General features: G+C 41.8%; 1 protein-coding gene across 1 annotated transcript in view; it reads right to left on the bottom strand.

The window, feature by feature from the left end:
* The window catches only part of LOC148012182 (protein ZINC INDUCED FACILITATOR-LIKE 1-like), a 132,011-nt gene extending 112,930 nt beyond the window's left edge, over window positions 1-19,081 (bottom strand). The window contains exons 1-5 of the mRNA XM_087668749.1: window positions 18,737-19,081; window positions 11,092-11,132; window positions 10,906-10,966; window positions 1,667-1,769; window positions 1,323-1,425 (exon numbers count right to left, since the gene is read on the bottom strand). Of these exons, the coding sequence (XP_087524875.1) occupies window positions 1,323-1,425; window positions 1,667-1,769; window positions 10,906-10,966; window positions 11,092-11,132; window positions 18,737-18,932 (504 nt within the window). The 5' untranslated portion in view covers window positions 18,933-19,081. The remainder of the gene's footprint in view (window positions 1-1,322; window positions 1,426-1,666; window positions 1,770-10,905; window positions 10,967-11,091; window positions 11,133-18,736) is intronic.
* Between the last annotated feature and the right edge of the window lie 1,028 nt (window positions 19,082-20,109).

Genomic DNA, 20,109 nt, shown 5'->3' with positions numbered 1-20,109 from the left:
GACACCTTACAGGCCACACCATGGTGTCACATTGGATAGAGCCACTTCCCTTCGTCGAGCACGATGACCCCGTCTACCAAGACCATGTCCAAGGAGGCCACACCACAGTCAGATTAGAGGCATTATCACGAGACACCATAGACTCACCACCAGGCATATCAGTGAAGCAGCTAGGGACCGCATCATAGCTGAGATCATGTGTAGATCTTGAGATCACCTACAGCCCATAGTCCCCACCACACTTTTGTACATGGTTCTATCAGATCTGGTTCTCCTTTCCTTTCCTTTTCTTTTCTATTGATGGAATAACACTACACATGGTTCAACCCTAGTATAGTCCCATCATATAGTTATTTTCAGTTTTGTTTCATAGGCCACCCACTTATTTGTAATGATATCTTTACCTTACTGATGAGATGACATTAGACATGGATGTACTCTGGATTTTGTCTCATAGGCCACATTGGCCTTATGTAGACGTTAATATATCTTTCTTTCTTTCTTTCTTTCTTTCTCTCTCATATTGCACTCCCACTTCTGCATGCTCATTCAAACACATCTCTCTCTTTCACTCCCTTTTCATCCCTTAAGCCCCCTATATACATCCAACAAGTTTAGCACAGGTAGAATATTTCCAGGAAATGTCCATATATAGGTGGGACAAAAAGCATAAACAACATATCATGAATTATGCATACACCAATGCAATCATTGATAATTTCCCCTTCAAGACTAGAGGACAATTTTAGGCCCAGAAAGTTTTCCTTTGGCTTCTGATGCAGAAAACTCTTGCAGTGGACATCTAGCTTGTATATAAAAGAGTTTCACTGTTCCCATTTTGGAGCGCCCAAGCAGACCCAAAGAAACTGCATTTGGGATCGCTCTTTGGCCTAATAGATTTACAAAAAAACTCCTAGAATGGTAATCAGAGCACATATGTAGAGAGAATTGCAACCTAGGTAGCAGTTTCTTGGGCCAACAAGCCCCAAATTGAATGTTTCCTCCGTATTGTGTAGCTTTGTCCCGTATTGGTGCTGCCACCTTGCAAATTGCCAGCCAAGCCTCAAAGGTATATTAGTACCCATAAATTTCCTGCCACTTTTTTAAAGTGCTTACTTTAACTAACATGAGGATTTTTTTTAAATGGAAAAAAAGGATAAGAAATTAAAGCATGCCAGCAGAAATGTGCAAATTCATGTCCAGAGACAGGGCCTTTTTCTCTTGATATTACAGGTTCTATATACTTTTTTCATAGTTTTAGCTCAAATGCAAGCTCAGGGCAGAAAATTTTAAGCAGAAAGGAACCATTTATACTGCCTTACCTTCACTGCTCCTAGCATTCCATTACAGAATCCAAGAAGAAATCTTGATACCAGGGCCAACCAGAAGTTGTTGCTGAAGCCAAACAGCGTGTTGAACACAACTCTGTAGTGCACACAGGTCAAGACATGATTCAAAGTATTATTTCTTACAGTTATTTCTGTTTGGACACAGAATGTAAAAATTGAAAATCAGTCAACAAGAATTCCTTCAAGTCACATTTCACTCGAAGTTGTGCTTGTAGTAGAATAGATCCCCAAACAATGATATTTCCTGTTTTGAGATATGTAAAAAAAGAGCATGAATCCAATAGGAGATTGGCAAATAAAGAGATTCGTCCAGTTACATTGAAGCGGTACCAGTAATCAGGACAGGCTTACGACCATATCTGTCAGCCACCATACCCCAAGGTGCTGAAGTGAGAAACCGCCCAAGCATTAGTGCTGAACCTGCATTGGTGAAAGCATGCATGTTTAACTATTACAGTCTTGGTGATAGTTAACATGAATTTTGTTAGCAAAGGACCTTAGCACTAGAATAGTTTTTTTCTTTTTTAAAGTTCAATAAAATAAATTTAACAAAACCTCGAATAGAAAAATAGCTACACAAAGGAGCTGTGCTAAGGCTGTAAGAGCTAAATCACCCCAATTGTCACATTCCCCTTCTATTGAGCAGTCTACCATGGCTGCAGTACATAAGTTCCAGGCAGTGACTTTCATACATAGACTATGGGAGCTCCCCCAAGATAGATAGATACCCACGGCTAGCCCTGGCCTCTTCTAGACAACTAGCAGCAGACGGTGACAGACACTATTGGTATGCTCAGATGAGTACATGGATGAGTCTACATGGGCTGCAGATTGACAGACTACCCCCCTTTGACTATAGCCTGGATTGCCCTACACTTGACCTAAGCCGATCAGAGCTAAACCATGTGATCAGAGCAGACATACTAAAGTTAGACACGGAGAAGACCTGGATCCGACCCCCCTCCCCCCATGGCACGAGGATGGCACACTAAAAGACCCACTTCCTTCAGGTATCTGAGGATGGTTTCATCACCTGACCCAATTACATGGACACACAGCTGCCTCATGGACTACGCACAGTTATTGGTCAGATCCGCACCTCATCCCACCACCTGAGGATTGAGGCAGGCAGATGGGAGGGTATACAAACAGAAGAATGCATATGCCCACTATGCGACCGAGAGCCAGAGATAGAGGAACATTACATCTACCAATGCACTGTATATTATGACATACGAGGTAGATACCACTGTCTGTTTCGAGAGGGTTTTGGACCCCTGAGACGGATCATGCAGTTTGAGGATCAGAGATGCTTGGGATTCTTCCTCTTGGAGCTCCAAAGGCGCAGAGCAACAATTCTACAGAGTAGGAGGCCCCCACAACTCGGCTCACATAGACAGAGAGCAGTCACTGACTTTTTCACTGATACACGACAAAGTATGGCAGATACCACTACTACTGCCACACAGCCTACAGGAATACATCATCATTGGACCTCATCTCCTGTATGTGTCCCTTTGGATAGAGCAGTGACACTTAGCCGGTCTAGGCACCCACGTCCACCTGGACGAAGGCCTAGACATCCACACCACAGACAAATTAAAGCCATCATTGAGCGCCACAGGAGACAGATGCCGAGACGCCTCAGCCATGCAAAGATACACCTCCTTAGAGAACAGACATATCATTGATGGAGAGTTTTCATTTCTCTACTCTCACTTTCAAATCACTGACATGTTTCCCCTTTATAGGACACTATTTCATTTTTTTCAATCTTATAGGCATGTTTTTTTCATCTTTTTCTCGTTCCAGATGAGAAACACACCATCATTGTATGTATTGCTTTGGTCTCATAGGCCACATTGGCCTTTTAGAGACGTTAATATACTCTCTCTCTCTCTCTCTCTCTCTCTCTCTCTCTCTCTCTCTCTCTCAATGTGAATACTTGCGGACCTCTACAGCCAGCAATAGCAAGTGCTCTTTCTATTGGTATGGCAGGGTCATCTCCTAAGACTCCTCACACAAGGGGGGAGAGAGACAAAAAATACCATGGAGTGTGGAGCCTTTCTAAATACATGACTCATATGTGCAGAGTTTCGTAAACACATTGCGCAAGATTTGCAAAATGCATGGAGTCATATGTACAAGAGGAGAGAGAGATTATTCCAAAGTTACTAGATGCAATAAGAGAGAAGTGTGCATGTAGAAAAAGAAATCAACTCACGAGTTAAAATGGCAAATCATTCGCAAGCACAAGTGGAGGAAAAATCACACATTGGATTGATGTGGTTAGAAAGTAGAAAACAGCACTCATACACAAGGTAGAGATCATGAATGCTACTCTTAAGGGGGAATATAAACTTAGCGTACGTGCGTTGCAGATGCATATAGTGTGGTGGTACAAAAAGGGCGGCCACAAGAAAATGCAGGACATTTGGGACCAAATTCAATGCAAAAGAGATGCCAATTATGGATGCATGCAGGTGCAATGAAGGTCTTGATTCATAAGTTTGAGGATATGGTGAAAAACAAGGCTTTCTAGTCAAAGAAGGTATCCTTAAAAGGGGAGAAGATATACTTGCATGAAGTCATCACTCCTGCCCTTGTTGCACATAGGAAAGAGCACATGCTTTGGGTGCTTGAAGACAATAATGAAGGAAACTTTATGGTGTATTGAGATAGATGAGTGATTGTCACCAACTGGCAATCCAAATGATAGTATATGGCTTGTGAGACCTTGGCTTAGAGTTGCGAATGGTAATGGGGCTCTCTGGATTGATGCAAGGTACTTTGAGCATACTTTCAACAATGTAGATACTACCATGTATATTGAGACTCATAATTACACTAATAGGTATTTACCAGAGATGTGAGGATATAGATGTGAGCTAGTTTGCTTTTAAAAAGCTATGAAACATATAGACTCTGGGGAAACAGAAACAGTGACCCTAACATGCATGTGCATTTGTGCTGCCACCTCTGTTGCACATCTACCTCACTTCTCCTGCCCATCACCATCCTGTCTGCCAACATCATGTTCTACCATCATGGTGTTTCGCCACCATACTATCTCACAAAAAAAAGAGAGAGAGAGAGAGAGGGGGGGAACATGTGTGTGTGTGTGGTGGCTCAAGTTCACTTTTCACTAAAGAAAAAATATATACATTATTGAGATAGTTCAAGAAACTCTTCAAAGAATGTATCAGTAGATCCCTCATTGTCATTTCTTTTATTGGGGAATACATTAGCTTTTCCAAATGGGATCTACGCCTCGGGTCCATCAAGTATTCAATCATATTGAAACATAGCTTCACTGTTCCCTGGGATTGACTTTGGGCTCCTCTTGCGCAGCTTAGGTGGAAGGCGAAGAAGGCTCCTTTCCGGGGGGCCTGAGCCATCAATGAGATACCACTCTGGAAGAGCTAGAATTCTAACCTTGTGTCAGATATGGGTCAAGGGATAGTCCCAAGTAGACAATTTCTATGGGGCATAGGCATCCCTAAGGGTACGGTGTACAAAGGTTCCCTCAAGCTGGACAAAAATCAGCCTATGTTTGGGGAGGGGATAGAATAGATTCGAGCTCACATGGTCACAGATTGGTACTCTTGGAATATCAGCAGAAACTGAAAGAAAAGTGTTTCCAAGAAACGAGTTCCGGCACTACTGCCTAGTTGAGAATAGGAAAAACAAAGAAAAACTTGAATCTGTTTCGACTCTCATGAGGCCAATAAAGATTCTTTTCATTCTAACAGTTCCATTCAATATTGCAAAGTGGAAATTCGATGATCTGGAAAAAGGGGGAAGGGGGGGGTTAAGGGTATAGGCTTTGTATAGCTATACAATGGCATTGGAGCTAGAAACATTTATATAGGGAGTAGTAGTGACTCTGAGCTCTGCTTGGTTTCCACACTACGTGTAATTCCCTATACTCAGTGGTGAACCCTCACATAAGCGGCATCACGAGGGTGTAGTCCTAAGATGTGCCCCAATGTTGTATCTTTCGACATCATGAATACAAAGATTCCTTATTGATATATCTTGTGTGCCATTCTACTGTGCCTTTTTGTGCCTCATGATAGGTTATGACTTGAAGTCCCGTAAAGATCCGTAGCACTTGGTATCAAAGCAACTCTAGCACGGAGCATATTAGCTCGAGAGGGAAGCCAGCTCACAGACGCATAGGAGATCCTACCATAACACATCGTGCAACACGACGTGACAACCTTGACGCGACGCAACACAACACGTCCCCCCCCCCCCCCCCCCGGAGATGTGTTACCCGCCGAAAATTGGAAGAGAACCTGATGTGCCAACAAAGTTGAGAGAGAGCCGTGACGTGATAGAGGCGCGCGGCATACCATTCAAAAATGTCTTGGAGAGAGCTAAGGCTGTGGGAGGACACTTTCTTTGAAGAGGAAGACAAGCAATGTCACTAGCTCAAAATCACATACAAAAAGAAAGAGCTGCAGAAGAAAGAGCTACAGCTCGAACTGATCAAGTAGACGAAAAAAACCATCAAGATGCTAAGGAAGACCCAACAAGGAATAGATGTGTTGTGCAATCTTGAAGAGAGGGCTGAAAAGCTAGATGAAGATCTAGAGGAGGTTGACTACCAATTGATGATGGTACGAGAGAGAGCCAGGCTATGGCAAGTGAAGATGGCCCAAGACCTTGACACAAAATTGCAAGAGAAAATCATGTTGAGGTGGGACTGGAAGACTGCCGCTGGAGCTATTGGAGCCAAAGAGAGAGCCGAACCATAATTGAAGTAGATACTACTACCCTGAAGATGTTCCCATCGACTACCACCCAGGAGGAGAATACCTTTATACCAACTACCCCTATCCCGAAGAAGGCCAACCGGAAGAAGTTCAAGGAGAAGAAGAAATGATGGAATATTATGTGAAGGGAGAAGGATGGAAAGTGAATATGAGTTCAAAGGTAGAAAATATTATGATGGAGTTGGGATACAAAAAAGAAGATGAAGCAAGGTGCACATATCAGAAGCATGAACCACTACACCCAAAGGTTGCGGCCCACTTGAAAGAAGAACCAATGTTAAAAGAAAAGAAGGGGGAGGATGAGCTCAATCCTGATCTTGGAACACCTCCACCCATTGAGATTGAGAGTGAGACCAAGTTGGCACCCTCTTATGAGGCATGGGATGCCTTTGATGAAGAAGAAGATAAAGAAATAGATGAAGAGATAAGAGTTAGAAGGTGAGAATGGAAGGGCAAAAGCACCTAGGACAAGGCATCCGCTACATGGAGCCAACACTTCTACTTTAGATGATGATATAGGTAAAGGAAAAGAAAGAAGAGAGGAATTGGAAGAGAAGAAAGAAAAAAGGGGGGAGGATGAGCTCAGCCTAGATCTTGGCACACCTCGATCCTGACAACCCCAACCCCAACAACCAACCAAACCCTCACAATTCAATGATAATAGTCTAGAAAAAGAGTTGAAGGAGAGATTCATGCAAATATGGGATGAGATAGAAGAAGATGATAGGAAAGTCGAAGAAAAAGATTTATTAGATGGAGCCATAGAGAAGGTAAAGGAAAACATGACACAAGAAAAGAGAAGAAAAGAGATAGAAGAGCAAGTAAAGTTAGCTAGGAAAAAGCTAGAAGAGAAAGAAAAGCTAGAGCATGATATGAAGAAACAAGTAGAAGAAAACAAGAAGAAGAAAGTTAGGGAAAGGATTGAGCAAGTAGAAAAAGACAGAGAAAGCAAGTTAGAAGAACGAGTGCGGAGAGCTACGAAGCCAAAGGAAGAAGATAGTCTAGAACAAGGAGAGCCAGAAAAGATAGATCAAGGCAAGAAGGCCAAAGAAGAAAAGATAGAAGACTTCTTAGGAAGAAGAAGAGTAAAAGATAGAGAAGAAAGAGAACGAGAATGAGACGAAGAAAAAGGCAAAACCAAACGCCAAGAAACAGAGACAGGCCACTAGAGCCAAGATGAGAGATGAGAATGAAGATGCCTCCAAAACCCCCAAACTCAACTCGTGGCTAATGACGAAGCAAACCAAGCTTTTGATCCAAGGCCACATCCCATCCCAGCCAACTCAGATCAAAGTAGGAACCAAGTGCACTTCAACAATGGAGTCATTGGCTACGTCTTTTGAGTCTGAAGAGGCAAACCCTTATGAGCTTGGACAGAATGAGTTAGAGGACAAAGCCTCAAAGAAGGGAGACCATGAGGGAGTGCTCGCAATATGGTCCAATCAAGGTAACTTAGTGCCACGAAAGGGAACCTTGCTAGTTGAGCCCTGGAGAACTCTCTAACTCACTCTTAAGGTGAATGTCTTTGGACTATGGAACCCATTGGGACCATACTCAATGATGCTAGCAAAGATTGAGATCTCAGCATTCAGGTCGCGAGCAATGCAAGGAGTTGTCATCCTAATCCTATAGATCCGTGACACACCAAGCACTACACATATGGGTGTCACCCTAAGAACATCAAGGATACCTCTACTCCCGCAAACCAAAATCCAATCTAAGTGTGATCATTGATGACTTAGTCCATTCCCCACCAAGAACTTCAACTACAGATGAGGCTAAGAAGAGCCAAAGAGGTGCCATGCACCAAGACCGCACCTTCCATGCGAGAAAACAAGCCAAACCAACCAGATTGACTAAGTTCAAAGCAAGCAAGAAAGATCTGGCAAGGAGGCCAAGGAAAACAGCCCAAGTTCTTGACTTGGCGATGAGGGCAAAGCGTCTTGGCAAATGAACCAAGAGACCCAAGTCCCCAAGGCCCAAGAAGATGGCACGAAGATAGAGAGAAATGGCACAAGGAGCAATGCAATGGACTGCCTCCCTTAAGACGTGGCACAACATGGCTACAACCACGCCACCACGCCTTGACACCACCAACGCGACAACTTGGGATCACGCCTACAAAGCTTGGCATGCAAAGCCATAAGTGCCAAGCCACCTCAAGTTAGGACTATGAAGCCTCCACTCCTCAAATGTAATTGAGTTTAGGGTGGACTAGAATGCAAAAGAATCAAAATAACTAAGTCTAGATGGGTAGACCCTAGCCAGCTTGATAGGATAAGCTGTGTTAAGACCCCCGAGTCGTAGTGTGGAAAACACTAACCAGCTTGATAGAAAAGGCTGCGTTAAGACCCCGCTAATGAGTCAGTCCTAGACCGGCAAACATGACCAGCTTGATAGCATAAGATGTGTTAAGACCCCAGAATGAGTCAAGAAACCACCCTTAGATTGCTAAGGACAGCAATTCATTAAGCGGGGGTGAGTGTAAGGGTATGGGCTTTGTAGCTATACCATAGTGTTGGAGCCAAAAACACCTATATAGGGAGTAGTAGTGACTCTAAGCTCTGCTTGGTTTCCACACTACGTGTGATTCCCTATACTCAATGGTGAACCCTCACATGTGCGGCATCACAAGGGTGTAGTCTTGAGATGTGCCTCAATGTTGTATCTTTCAATATCGTGAATACAAAGATTTCTTATTGATTTTGAACAAAGAAAGACAGCATATGAAAAAGATGTGAGACCAAGGGAAAAACAGGAACAGAAAGCACATTCTTAGCTTGGAGCAGTCAATGCCAAGGCTGAAGGTTGAATTGACTTGTTGCACAGTCCACAAGCAGGTAATTCACAAGTTGGCGCTAAGAAAAGGCTGGCAGCTCTCAAGCAATGTTGTTGACAGGCAGGCAACATTGTTTTTTGTTGAAATTGAAAAACTTTCAACCCTTTTTCAGTCATTTGTTTTCCCCAAATCCGAACACATCTGAATGGCATAAAACACATCACTTTTCAGACATATAATTGCTGAATCAGACGTGCCCAATAAAAACTATGCATCAGGTTGCCACCTATGAAGGTTCCAGATAAGCCCCAACTAGAGATAGTTGACAAGGGAGAGTTAAGACTGTTCAAGTGAATCCTCCACAATTGGAAGCACAGAAGCCAACAGTTTCTGTTCTAAATTACCTTTAAAAACTACCAGCTTCACTACTCAAATTAGAGTGTAATAAGGCCTAGTCCCTGACTCCTAGTCAACCCAAAACTACAAGTGGATAAAAAGGGACTGGCTAATTGCTTGGTTCAAGTTGACATGTCACCTAGGACAGACTTGCCACAATGCAGTTGTTCCCATTATGCCCAGTCTACAATAGACCTGTAATAGCTTCAGCATTTTTACCTGTCCAGACTTGTCCACATGGCCCAAGTGCCAGTGGGCGTATATACATTCATATCCTCTCTAAGCCTCTTAATGAGTACTCTGTCTCAATCAACTCACTCAGCTTCACATGTCTCCACCCCCATGCCATGATACTCATAATTGGCCAATGATTATTTGCATGGCATGGGATAGTCACGCACTATGGATGCTGGTGAGTAATCCATTCGCAAATAACTTGCTCAGCTCTGCAAGTTCTACTTACCGACAGTGGCACTCCAAGTTGGCAAATGGCAGGTCGCACAACATTGGATTGCAAATAACTTGCTCAGCTCTGCAAGTTCTACTTACCAACAGTGGCACTCCAAGTTGGCAAATGGCAGGTCGCACAACATTGGACTAGCATTATCGAAGCTAGATGAACCTATCCTCAATGAACAGGAAAAAATAGTCCTTGTAGAATTGCACCTTGATAAGCAGATCTAACGAGATTGTGTTGTTGATATCATCCTGTGTGATTTTGAGGAGCTCAGCTGGGCTTTAGTGGAGAAGCGAGATATGCTCTGTTTGAACCTAGAGAACCAAAGGCATGGCATTCCAAAGACTCAAAAGCTAGAAATGTGCACATATGAGGTCCACCATCTAGCATTGAAGGTAGGCAACCATATGGAAAAGGGAATCAATCACCATCAAGGAGGTTGCAAACTCAGCACAATTGATGTAGCATAATACTTAAGGATTGCTTCACATCATCAAGGATAGGATCCTACCCATAGCCTGCTGCCCCTTAGCTGTAAGGCCCAGTGCCCAAGACAGCTCCATAAGTCATGAGAAGGGTATCAACAGGTAGAAAAGGAACTAGGTGGTGGCTGGAGGAAGAGAAGGAATTGAAGAGAGAGTAGAAAAACACGAAAGTGAGGAGGCAGGGAGGTAGTGCCAAAGGTGACGGGAAGAAGCTATGAGGAGAGAGGACACACACACGAGCAATGAGTCAGATCATGACAATGTTGCACAAAATGGAATCTTCCTCCCTAAATCAGGATTTTCTCTTTTACCAAAGGGCTTAATAGATTAGATGATAAATGGCCATAAATCTTAATATCCACCAGGTCCATATGGCTCCAAGTATAGCCTCTAGTCATGTAACCCTTGTTTGAGCTTCTTTAGTAAACCTTACCACCTTCATTGCAAGTTTCATAGTAAACAGGGATTATTCAATGGAAGATCAGTCTTAAATATCAAAGGAAGGTTTGGAATAGAGAATACACATCTTAAGTATCGTAGAGGTGTTCACTTTTCAGAACTAGCATGTCCCACTACACTAGGTTTAGAACATATTAGGTGGTGCAATAGCAAAAAGAAAAATAATCAGCATCTGGAGAGTGAATCAACCTCTCCTCACCTAAATAACCAGCATATGAACCTATGCTTGTATCAGATCTCGCAATGCCAAAATCCCTGACCTGGAAAAGACCCAAAATGTTTGTCTATCAGCTGTCAGAACTCTTCAGAAAGAATATCACAACCAACAGATCATATATGCGATCTCAATATCAAATGTCCTAGAACTCATCAAAGGAAATCTTACCATGAAATAAACGAATGGGAAAAGCGAAGAAATAGGCAGTGCTGCAGGAAAACCAACAATACAATGTTACATAAGTTAGAAACATCATATACTAAACCTATATCGAAAGTACCCATAGAGAGCTGATGGTACTATCAGAAACTAAACAGTTAAGCACGATTCTTTCTAAAAATTTCATTAAAATACACTGATATGGATAGCAGTAATATATCACCTGAGAATATTGTATAAAAGCCAGACTATCTTAAATGTCTGGATGACATAATGAGTAAAGGAGTTTTAAAAATGATTTGTGATCTTTACATACTTTGAAGACCCCATTAACAAATTAATCCAAAAGAACAATGAGGAGCTATTGCAAATGGTTGAATCTTGCAGTACCCTCCTTGCATCATTCGTTCTTTTGGATAACAACTATCTTAATATTCTAATGGCTATGCCAAATGTACCAAGATTTCACCCACTTCAAATGCACATTCTTACCAGTATCATGTGGAAAGTTTGGCATTCAGTTTGAAACATGGCACAGAGAGAGAGAGAGAGAGAGAGAGATTAACGTCTACATAAGGCCAACATGGCCTATGAGACTAAATCCAAAATACATCCATGTGTAATATCATCTCATCAGTAAGGTGAAGATAGCATTAAAATAAGTAAGTGGCCTATGAAACAATGCTAATATGATGGGACTATGCTAGAGTAGAACCATACTTGGTGTTGTCCCATCGGTAGAAAGTAAAGGACACCCAAATGTGACAAAACTATGTCAAGAAAAATGTGGTGGAGACTGTAGAGGCCGTAGTTGATCTCAAGATCTGCACATGATCTCAGCTATAATGTTGTCCTTAACTGCTCCGTTGATATGCCTAGTGGTGAGTCTTCGGTGTCTCACAATAATGGCTTTGACGTGGTGTGGCCTCTTCAGACAAGTCCTAGTAGACGAGGGTCGTCGTGCTCAACGAAATGAAATGGCTCTATTCAATGTGACTCCATGACGTGGAAATGGGAGATGTCTAGTGGGGTGGCTCTGTCTTTGCAAGGCTAGTAGTGTCAATAGGGTCAAATTTGTGAAAAAAGTCTGTCATTGCTCTTTGTGTGGGTCCCTCTGGGTGAGCTGGCCTCTTGTCTCACAATATTGCTGTGCAGCGCCTTTGAGATCCAAGAGGAAAAGACCTAGGCATCTCTCGTCCTCATACTCCATGATACGACAAAGAGGTCCAAAATCATCACAGAATATGCATTGGACTACCCAAGGTCTATCACAGCCTTTTCTTGGAAGCTTTTGGAGAAGATTAGAGGACAGTTTTAGACCAATAAAGATTTCACTCTTTATTCTTGGAAGCTTCTGGAGGAGATTAGAGGACAATTTTAGACCAATAAAGATTTCGCTCTTTCTTTCATTACTAGCACACGAGTTTAGCAGATGGTACATGGCTTGGCTATGGTAGAGACCCTATTCCTTACCCTAGATATTGGGATCATGAGGAGACCCAATGGCACCTAGAGAAGCCCCTAGGATGGTATTTCATGGCACTATAGACTCTATGATTGCTATGTGGGGAACAGTTGCTTGGGTCACTAACAAAGTCCCTAGCTAGTGGATATGAGGTTATACAAGGATGTCAGGCTTCTCATTTTAGGACAGCTTGTGAGTGGGGCTATCATGCCAAATTTCCACAAATAGTATGGACTCAGGGGCATTGTCACAAATGAGAGCTCTTACCTAGCATTATTGCTTGGTACATATGGATAATCAGATATAGCTAGGCTATTGATTTTTTTGACATATCTGCTACAAAGACTCTCTCCAAGATCTAGATAGAGATTGTCTATACTCACTGTAGGACATGTGATAGAATACAAGGCAATTCGGAAACTATGAGGAGGAGGATAAATGCTTTTCTCAAGACATGAGATTTCGACACTTTTTTCCTTTTCCAAAACCACATGGTCTAGCATTATAGACCTCTAGACTAGCCATTCATTTAAGCTTCGCAATAAACTTACCCTTGTTACATATTTCTTGATATGAAAGTCCATTACAAGACTGCTTTGTATTTTGTTACAAGACTGCTTTGTATTTTGCTTTTTCTCCTTAGGACACTCTATTTCAAGGTGTATTAATAGAATTTATACTTTTCTCTCGAAAAATTAAAAAGATGTGAAAGACTATGTTCTCAAATGTATTTCTTGTCGACAAGAGAACAACACTCAAAAGCCCAATGATTTACTATGGCCATTGTCTATTCCCAAAGGCAAATGGGCACATATCGCTATGGACTTTATTATGGGCTTACATCTATCAAGAGGGGATGGAATGCCATCTATATGGTGGTGGACAGACTTACGAAAGAAGCCCATTTTCTCCCAACAAAGACCCAATGCACGGCCTCACAAGTTGCGAGTCAATTCATGAAACATGTCTTCAACTATATGGTTTACATCAAGTCATTGTACATGATAGGGACGCAAAGTGTACAAGCAATTTTTGGCAAGGAGTATTCAACTCTATGGGCACTACCATCAAAAGCCATCATATCATCCTCAAACCAATGGTCAACGAGAGAGTCAACAAATGGCATTGTTGTCATGATGTATAGCATGCATGAGATTTGTGGCTTTATTTGGCTGAATTACCTATAACACCACCACTCATTCTAGTATTGGAGTCTTCCCTTCTGAGGCTATGTATGGTTACAAGGTACGCCTTCTTCCAACCATCATGTTTCATGAGAAGATAAAGCCTCATGGAAAGAGAATTTGGAAACAATGCAGACTCTTCTTTAACAATTAAAGATCAACCTCAAGGAGGCTTGAGACCAAATGAAGATCTACTCATAAGAAGCACTAGCCGTTGGAGTTCCAAGAGGAAGATTTTTCGCTGAAATCGAGATATGCATCTCTTAAGGATGGCTCAAGTAACAAACTTGCCCATCATTACTATGGCCCCCACAAAGTACTCAAAAGGATTGGTAATTCGGCATACCAATTAGAACTTCCCTCTTCAACGAAGATTCATAATGTCTTTCATGTCAAATCAACTAGAGCCCTTCAGTGGTTCTCAAGTTAAGGACTTAGAGGAGTCACCATCTATTGATGAAGAAAACTTAATTCAATACATACCTCACAATATCATTGGATATTGGGAAAAGAAGCTTAGGTCGCACTCTACATTGGCATATTTGATCAAATGGCGAGGTTTGTGATTATAAGAAGCTTCATGGAGACTAACCACTATCATTGAGGAGTTTCTCTACCTTCAAAATGATCTTATGGATGAAGAGTATTGCTACTTAAGGGCTTTGTTTCACTACTATCTGCTCTCTGACAGCTCTCTCTTTTGAGCTATTGTAAATTCACAATTAATTATAGAGAAAAGCAACCTACGTAGATTGGAAGTATACATAAATATCTTCTTTGGAGATATTAGTTATTTGGTTTGGTTCAGCCTATCAAAAATTATGGCAGTTTTCCTACAACTGGGTTTGCAATGGACTGCACAGTGAGCCCATCTTGGATGAGCTTATCCTTGAAGATATATGCATCAAACTACTATCTTTATGCTTCTATACTAAAGCAACATATGATCCTTTGTCTTCAATTCCAAATCCATCATTTCCTTTGAAGGTTTTCAAACATCAAAGACTCTTTTGTCATGTCTACGCAGAGTACTCTATTTTGATCGCCATTACTTGGCGTTATTTCTTTTGTTTTTTTAAAACAAAAGCATTGAGGTGCGGATGGATTGTAATAAAAGGCATTTAGACATATATTTTCCAACAATATTTGATAAATACTTGGTGCTACACTGGCCTAAGTATAAAAGATGTAAGAGACTTTATTTTCAATTTTACCACATTAGACTCTTCATCTTGACCTTCTTGTCCAAGCTTTCATGAATTCTTGCCTCTCTCCTCTTTCTCTATTCTCTCTCCTATTCTAGTGACTCCCTCTCTTCTTTCTCTCTATCTTTGTCCTATTCTAGTTTCTCTCCTCTCACTTTCCTACACTCTTATGCTCTCTCCTCTCAACCTCAATCCCTAACAGATCCTTGACTAGGACTGAGCTATTGTCATTCTATCTAAAATGTGTTATTGCAACCCAAGTAAATCCATAAAATAGTCCCTACATATTTGCACAATAGCACAATAGCTTATGGATCTATGACCATTCGATGAATAGAATTTGCAACCTTACTACATTCTCCCTTGCAAAAGAAGCACGCAACCCTCAACAAAACTCATGACTCTCTCTCTCTCTCTGTGTAAAAATGGGAAAGCCCAAGATCATGATGGTTTAGTAGCAGAACACTTCATGCATGCTTGTGATATCTTAGCATCAGCACTAGCTCACATATTTAATAGGGCAATCTATGAGGGATTTCCAACTAATTGGTCAAACCATACTATTGTGCCGCTCTTTAAGAGTGGAGACCCCATGCTACTTAGTAACTACTGAACTATGATGATTGGACACATGCTGGCCAAAATATATGGCTCTATTGTGGAACAAGCATTGAGTGGATGGGCTGAGATGCATGGCCTGAGATCAAAAGGCCATGCTGGCTTCAAGAGGGGATATACAACTCTAGACCATATCTTTACATTGAGGGAAATCATTGAGGAGGGCAAGGCATTCAAGAAAAAGTTCTGCTGTTTTGTGGACTTTCACAGTGCCACATGCTAGACTCATGAGAAGAATGCACGAAATTGATGTGCCCATAGAGATATAGTGGAGTATCTATGCCTTGTATGAGACAATTGCAAGTAGAGTATAGACACCTGAGGGCATCTCAAATACAATCAATAGCACCTTTGGGGTGAAACAAGGCTGCCCACTTTCACCGGCACTATTTGGGCTGTACATAGATGAAATTTCAGAATATGTGGATAGGATTGGTGGGGCCGGAGCCAGCCTAGCAGCAGTGTTGATACCATTACTACTTTATACAAACGATATTGTACTCACCTGAGGGACTAAATAGATACTTGGATGCATTGTCAACTTTTTGCAAAGATAGAGACCTTAAGGTGAACCTTGGGAAAACTAAAGTTATGGTATTTAACACTTCAGCTGCTTGGGTAACAAGAGCTGAACACCAATTTACTTTCGATGGAGAGTCAGTGGAGATGGTCAGGCAGTATGTTTATTTGGGGGTCACATTGAAGGGACCACAATTCTCTTGGAGAGAGACATCAGAGGCTCATTTGGCAAAAGTATATGCAGCCTTAGGCGCATTGGAGAGGCAATCTGCTCCCATACAGTTTCATGAACCGCGCACCAAATTGTGGCTTTTTGACACCCAACTTACACCCAGCTATTTGGGGTCCGAGTCTCTTCCACACAAGGAGATAGCCTTCGGGAGACCAAGATGGACCAGAGAAGGAAAACTATGATGGGTGGGAGCATATGGAAAGACCACTAGTCATGATGATCTCACATATGATATGAGCGAAGCGCTCGACCCACATGAGATTATCAAGTTGAGTTGAGAGCATCACCCATGGTGGTTGAGGCCTTGGTCCAAACAATGACTTTCATACATAGACTATGGGGGCTTCCCCAAGATAGATACCACAGCTAGCCCTGGCCCCTTCTAGACAACTAATAGCAGATGGTGACAAACATTGTTGGTATGCTCAAATAAATATATAGATGAGTTTACATGGGCTGCAATTTGACAGACTACCCCCCCTTTGACTATAGCCTGGATTGCCTTACACTTGACCTAAGCCGATTAGAGCTGAACCATGTGATCAAAGCAGACATACTAAGGTTAGATACAGAGAAGACTTGGATTCAACCCCCTACCCCCATGGCATGAGAATGGCACACTACTAAACCCACTTCCTTCAGGTATCTAAGGATGGTTTCATCACACACGACCTAGTTACATGAATACACATCTGCCTCATGGATTGTGTACAGTTATTGGTCAGATCCGTACCTCATCCCACCACCTAAGGATTGGGATAGGTAGATAGGAGAGCATACAGACAAAGGAACACATATGCCCACTATGCAACAAAGAGCCAAAGAGAGAGGAACACTACATCTGCCAATGCATGGTATATTATGATATACGCGGCAAATACCACTATCTATTTCGATAGGGTTTTGGACCCTTGAAACGAATCATGCAATTTGAGGATCAAAGATGCTTTGGTTTCTTCCTCTTGGAGCTCCAAAGGTGCAAAGCAGCTATTCTACGGAGTAGGAGGTCCCCACAACTCAGCTCACATAGACAAAGAGCGGTCACTGACTTTTTCATTGCTACACAGTCAAGTATGGCACATACCACTACTATTGCCACATAGCCTACAGGAGTACATCATCATTGGACCTCATCTTCTATGGGTGTCCCTTTGGATAGAGCAGTGGCACTCATCCAATCTAGGCGCCCACGTCCACCCGAACAAAGGCCTAGACATCCACACCACTGACAAATTAGAGCCATCATTGAGCACCACAAGAGACAAATACCAAGACGCCTCAGCCATGCAGAGATACATCTCCTTAGAGGACAAACATCTCATTGATGGAGAGTTCCCTTGTTCTACTTTTACTTTTAGATCATTAACGTGTTTTCTCTAATAGGACATTATTTTACTTTTCAGTCTTATAGGCATGTTTTTCATCTTTTCTCACTCCAAATGAGAAACACACCATCATTGTATGTATTGCTTTGGTCTCATAGGCCACATTAGCCTTTTAAAGACGTTATAGTAAGACGTTACAGTACTCTCTCTCTCTCTCTCTCTCTCTCTCTCTCTCTCTCTCATTGGCAATCTCTCTCCTCTGTCTCCAAATATGGACGAATGTACTAATTTTCTACAAAACACTCATCCAGATTCTTGGCTGCATGCAATTCTCAAACTACCTGACCCCAAAAATCATGCTCATGGTAAAGGTAATCAGGAATATTAATCCCTCTATCGTGTGATATGCCCTCTGTCCCTCTCAAACAGCCTCAAGAGCATTGATGCAAGAGAGCATGGTGTCGTTTGCAACCTACAGCACCCCTTAGTTCATTTGGGGTTGAGGATTCATGGGCAAGAGACATGCAAAAGCTGAAAGGTCTGTTAACTTCTGCACTCATGTGATCTTACTTTGTCTATATTTCAGTTAAGTTTTCAGCTACATCAATATATAGTGTGGATGTAGATGAAACCATGGATACCACAATAAACACACTGTGTCTTGTGATGAAGTTGGTGGCTGAATGTACGGTATGGAACTTGTGGTGAAAGTGGTTCCAACTTTTGCATTTATAAAAGAAGAACAATTACTCTTGAGAGAAGAAAACAAAATTGTCCCCATTTACTAAACAAGAACATTTACTCTTGAGAGAAGAAAATACAATTCCGCACGAGTGCGAGAAAATCACTAGACAGAAGTATAGACACAAGTGTTATTGAAATTTTCTGCTCTTGTCACCAAAGACATAGAGACGTGGATGAGAGTCTGTCAAAGAAGTTATTTCAATGGAAAATTACTGCACTAGCCAAAGACATGGAGACATCATGGATGATCAGAGTCTGTCAATGAAGTTATTGAATTTAGTTACAAATCTCGTATATGTATGTGGATATATCTAGCATATATGTGTATATGTGAGCATATTCATAGATGCATGATCACACACCGTTGCATAGAACCATGAAGGCCACAAAGGCCAGCTCTCGTTTAGGGGCTCCATTAGAGGCGAGCTTCCTGCGCTCGAGGGAGCAGCCAGGGCAACCTTCCACGTATAACCAATCCTTCTCTTCCTTCTCGACTTGCTCCTCTTTTTTCTGCAATAGAGGCTCCTGATGGTCTGCACTTGTGCTATACGTCCCCATGGACGATTGATAGAATTGCAGAAACCTAGAATTGTACGTGTAGCGCGCAGGGGCGACAGCTACACGGAAGGAAAGGGGGGGAGAGCAGGGGGAAGAGAAAAACCTACGATTATATAATCAACCATTGATTGATTGATTGATTGAGAAAGAGAGAGAGAGAGAGAGAGAGAGAGAGAGAAGCTCACATAAGAAGCAGTACACGTCAGACGTGTACTCAAAAAGGAGCCGCGTTAAAAGCGGGAGTTCATTCGAACATTCCATGCAGACATACTTTTTTAGGGCCACTTTTTTAAAAGTCTATTGGAACTCACATTTTGCAAGAGAAACTTTACGATTATGGTTTTCAATGGAGAGCGCAAGGGAAACAAGGACAAGTCCCATGGTATTTGAACCTGCAGATGATGAGGTTTCCTGTGTTTAGATGTTAAGATTTCTTTTTTTTAGATTTTCGGCAAGTTGTACAATGTAAGACCGGTATATCGTGCAAAGCTGTTGCGAAGCAGTTTCGTAAGGGAAACGAACTTCCTTCACTTTCTCACCACACATTATATTGGTTTTCTGGTCTCTCTCTCTCTCTCTCCTTCCACCACTCCATGCCAACTAAGCCTACCTTGTGTTGCTTTATATAAGCTCAAAGAGAGAGTGCCACATGTCAAATGAATGTGAGAGAGGTGTACAATAAAGAGAGAGAGAGAGAATTAATAGAGACATAACCTCACATATTTATGTCTCTCCACTAGCACATTGCCGTGTTCTCTTTTCAAATTTATTACCGTGTATGTGTGTGTGCATGTGCATTGATAGAGACATATAACCTCACGTATTTACGTCTCTCCACTAGCACATTGTTATGTTCTCTTTTCAAACTTCTTACCGTGTATGTGTGTGTGTGCGTGTGCATATAACCTCATGTATTTACGTCTCTCCACTAGCACATTGCCGTGTTCTCTTTTCAAATTTTTGACCATGTATGTGTGTGTGCGTGTGCCAAGAAAATTTGTGAGAAATTTTTCATTGCTTGCATTACATTTGACAAAATTATTAAAGAAATGTATAGGGAATTATTGGTTTGAAAATCAACAAAAGTCCTTTGATTTACTGAAACGTGCTTTAACTCATGCTCCTGTATTGCAACTTCCTGACTTCACTAGACCATTTTTCCTAATAGTCACTGACG

Source organism: Lygodium microphyllum, chromosome 27 (assembly GCF_053477565.2).
Source record: "Lygodium microphyllum isolate KBCC chromosome 27, Lygodium_microphyllum_v1.1.10, whole genome shotgun sequence".
Taxonomy (NCBI): Eukaryota; Viridiplantae; Streptophyta; class Polypodiopsida; order Schizaeales; family Lygodiaceae; genus Lygodium; species Lygodium microphyllum.
The sequence above is the reverse complement of the archived record's forward strand: the minus strand, read 5'-3'. Positions and strand labels throughout refer to the sequence as shown.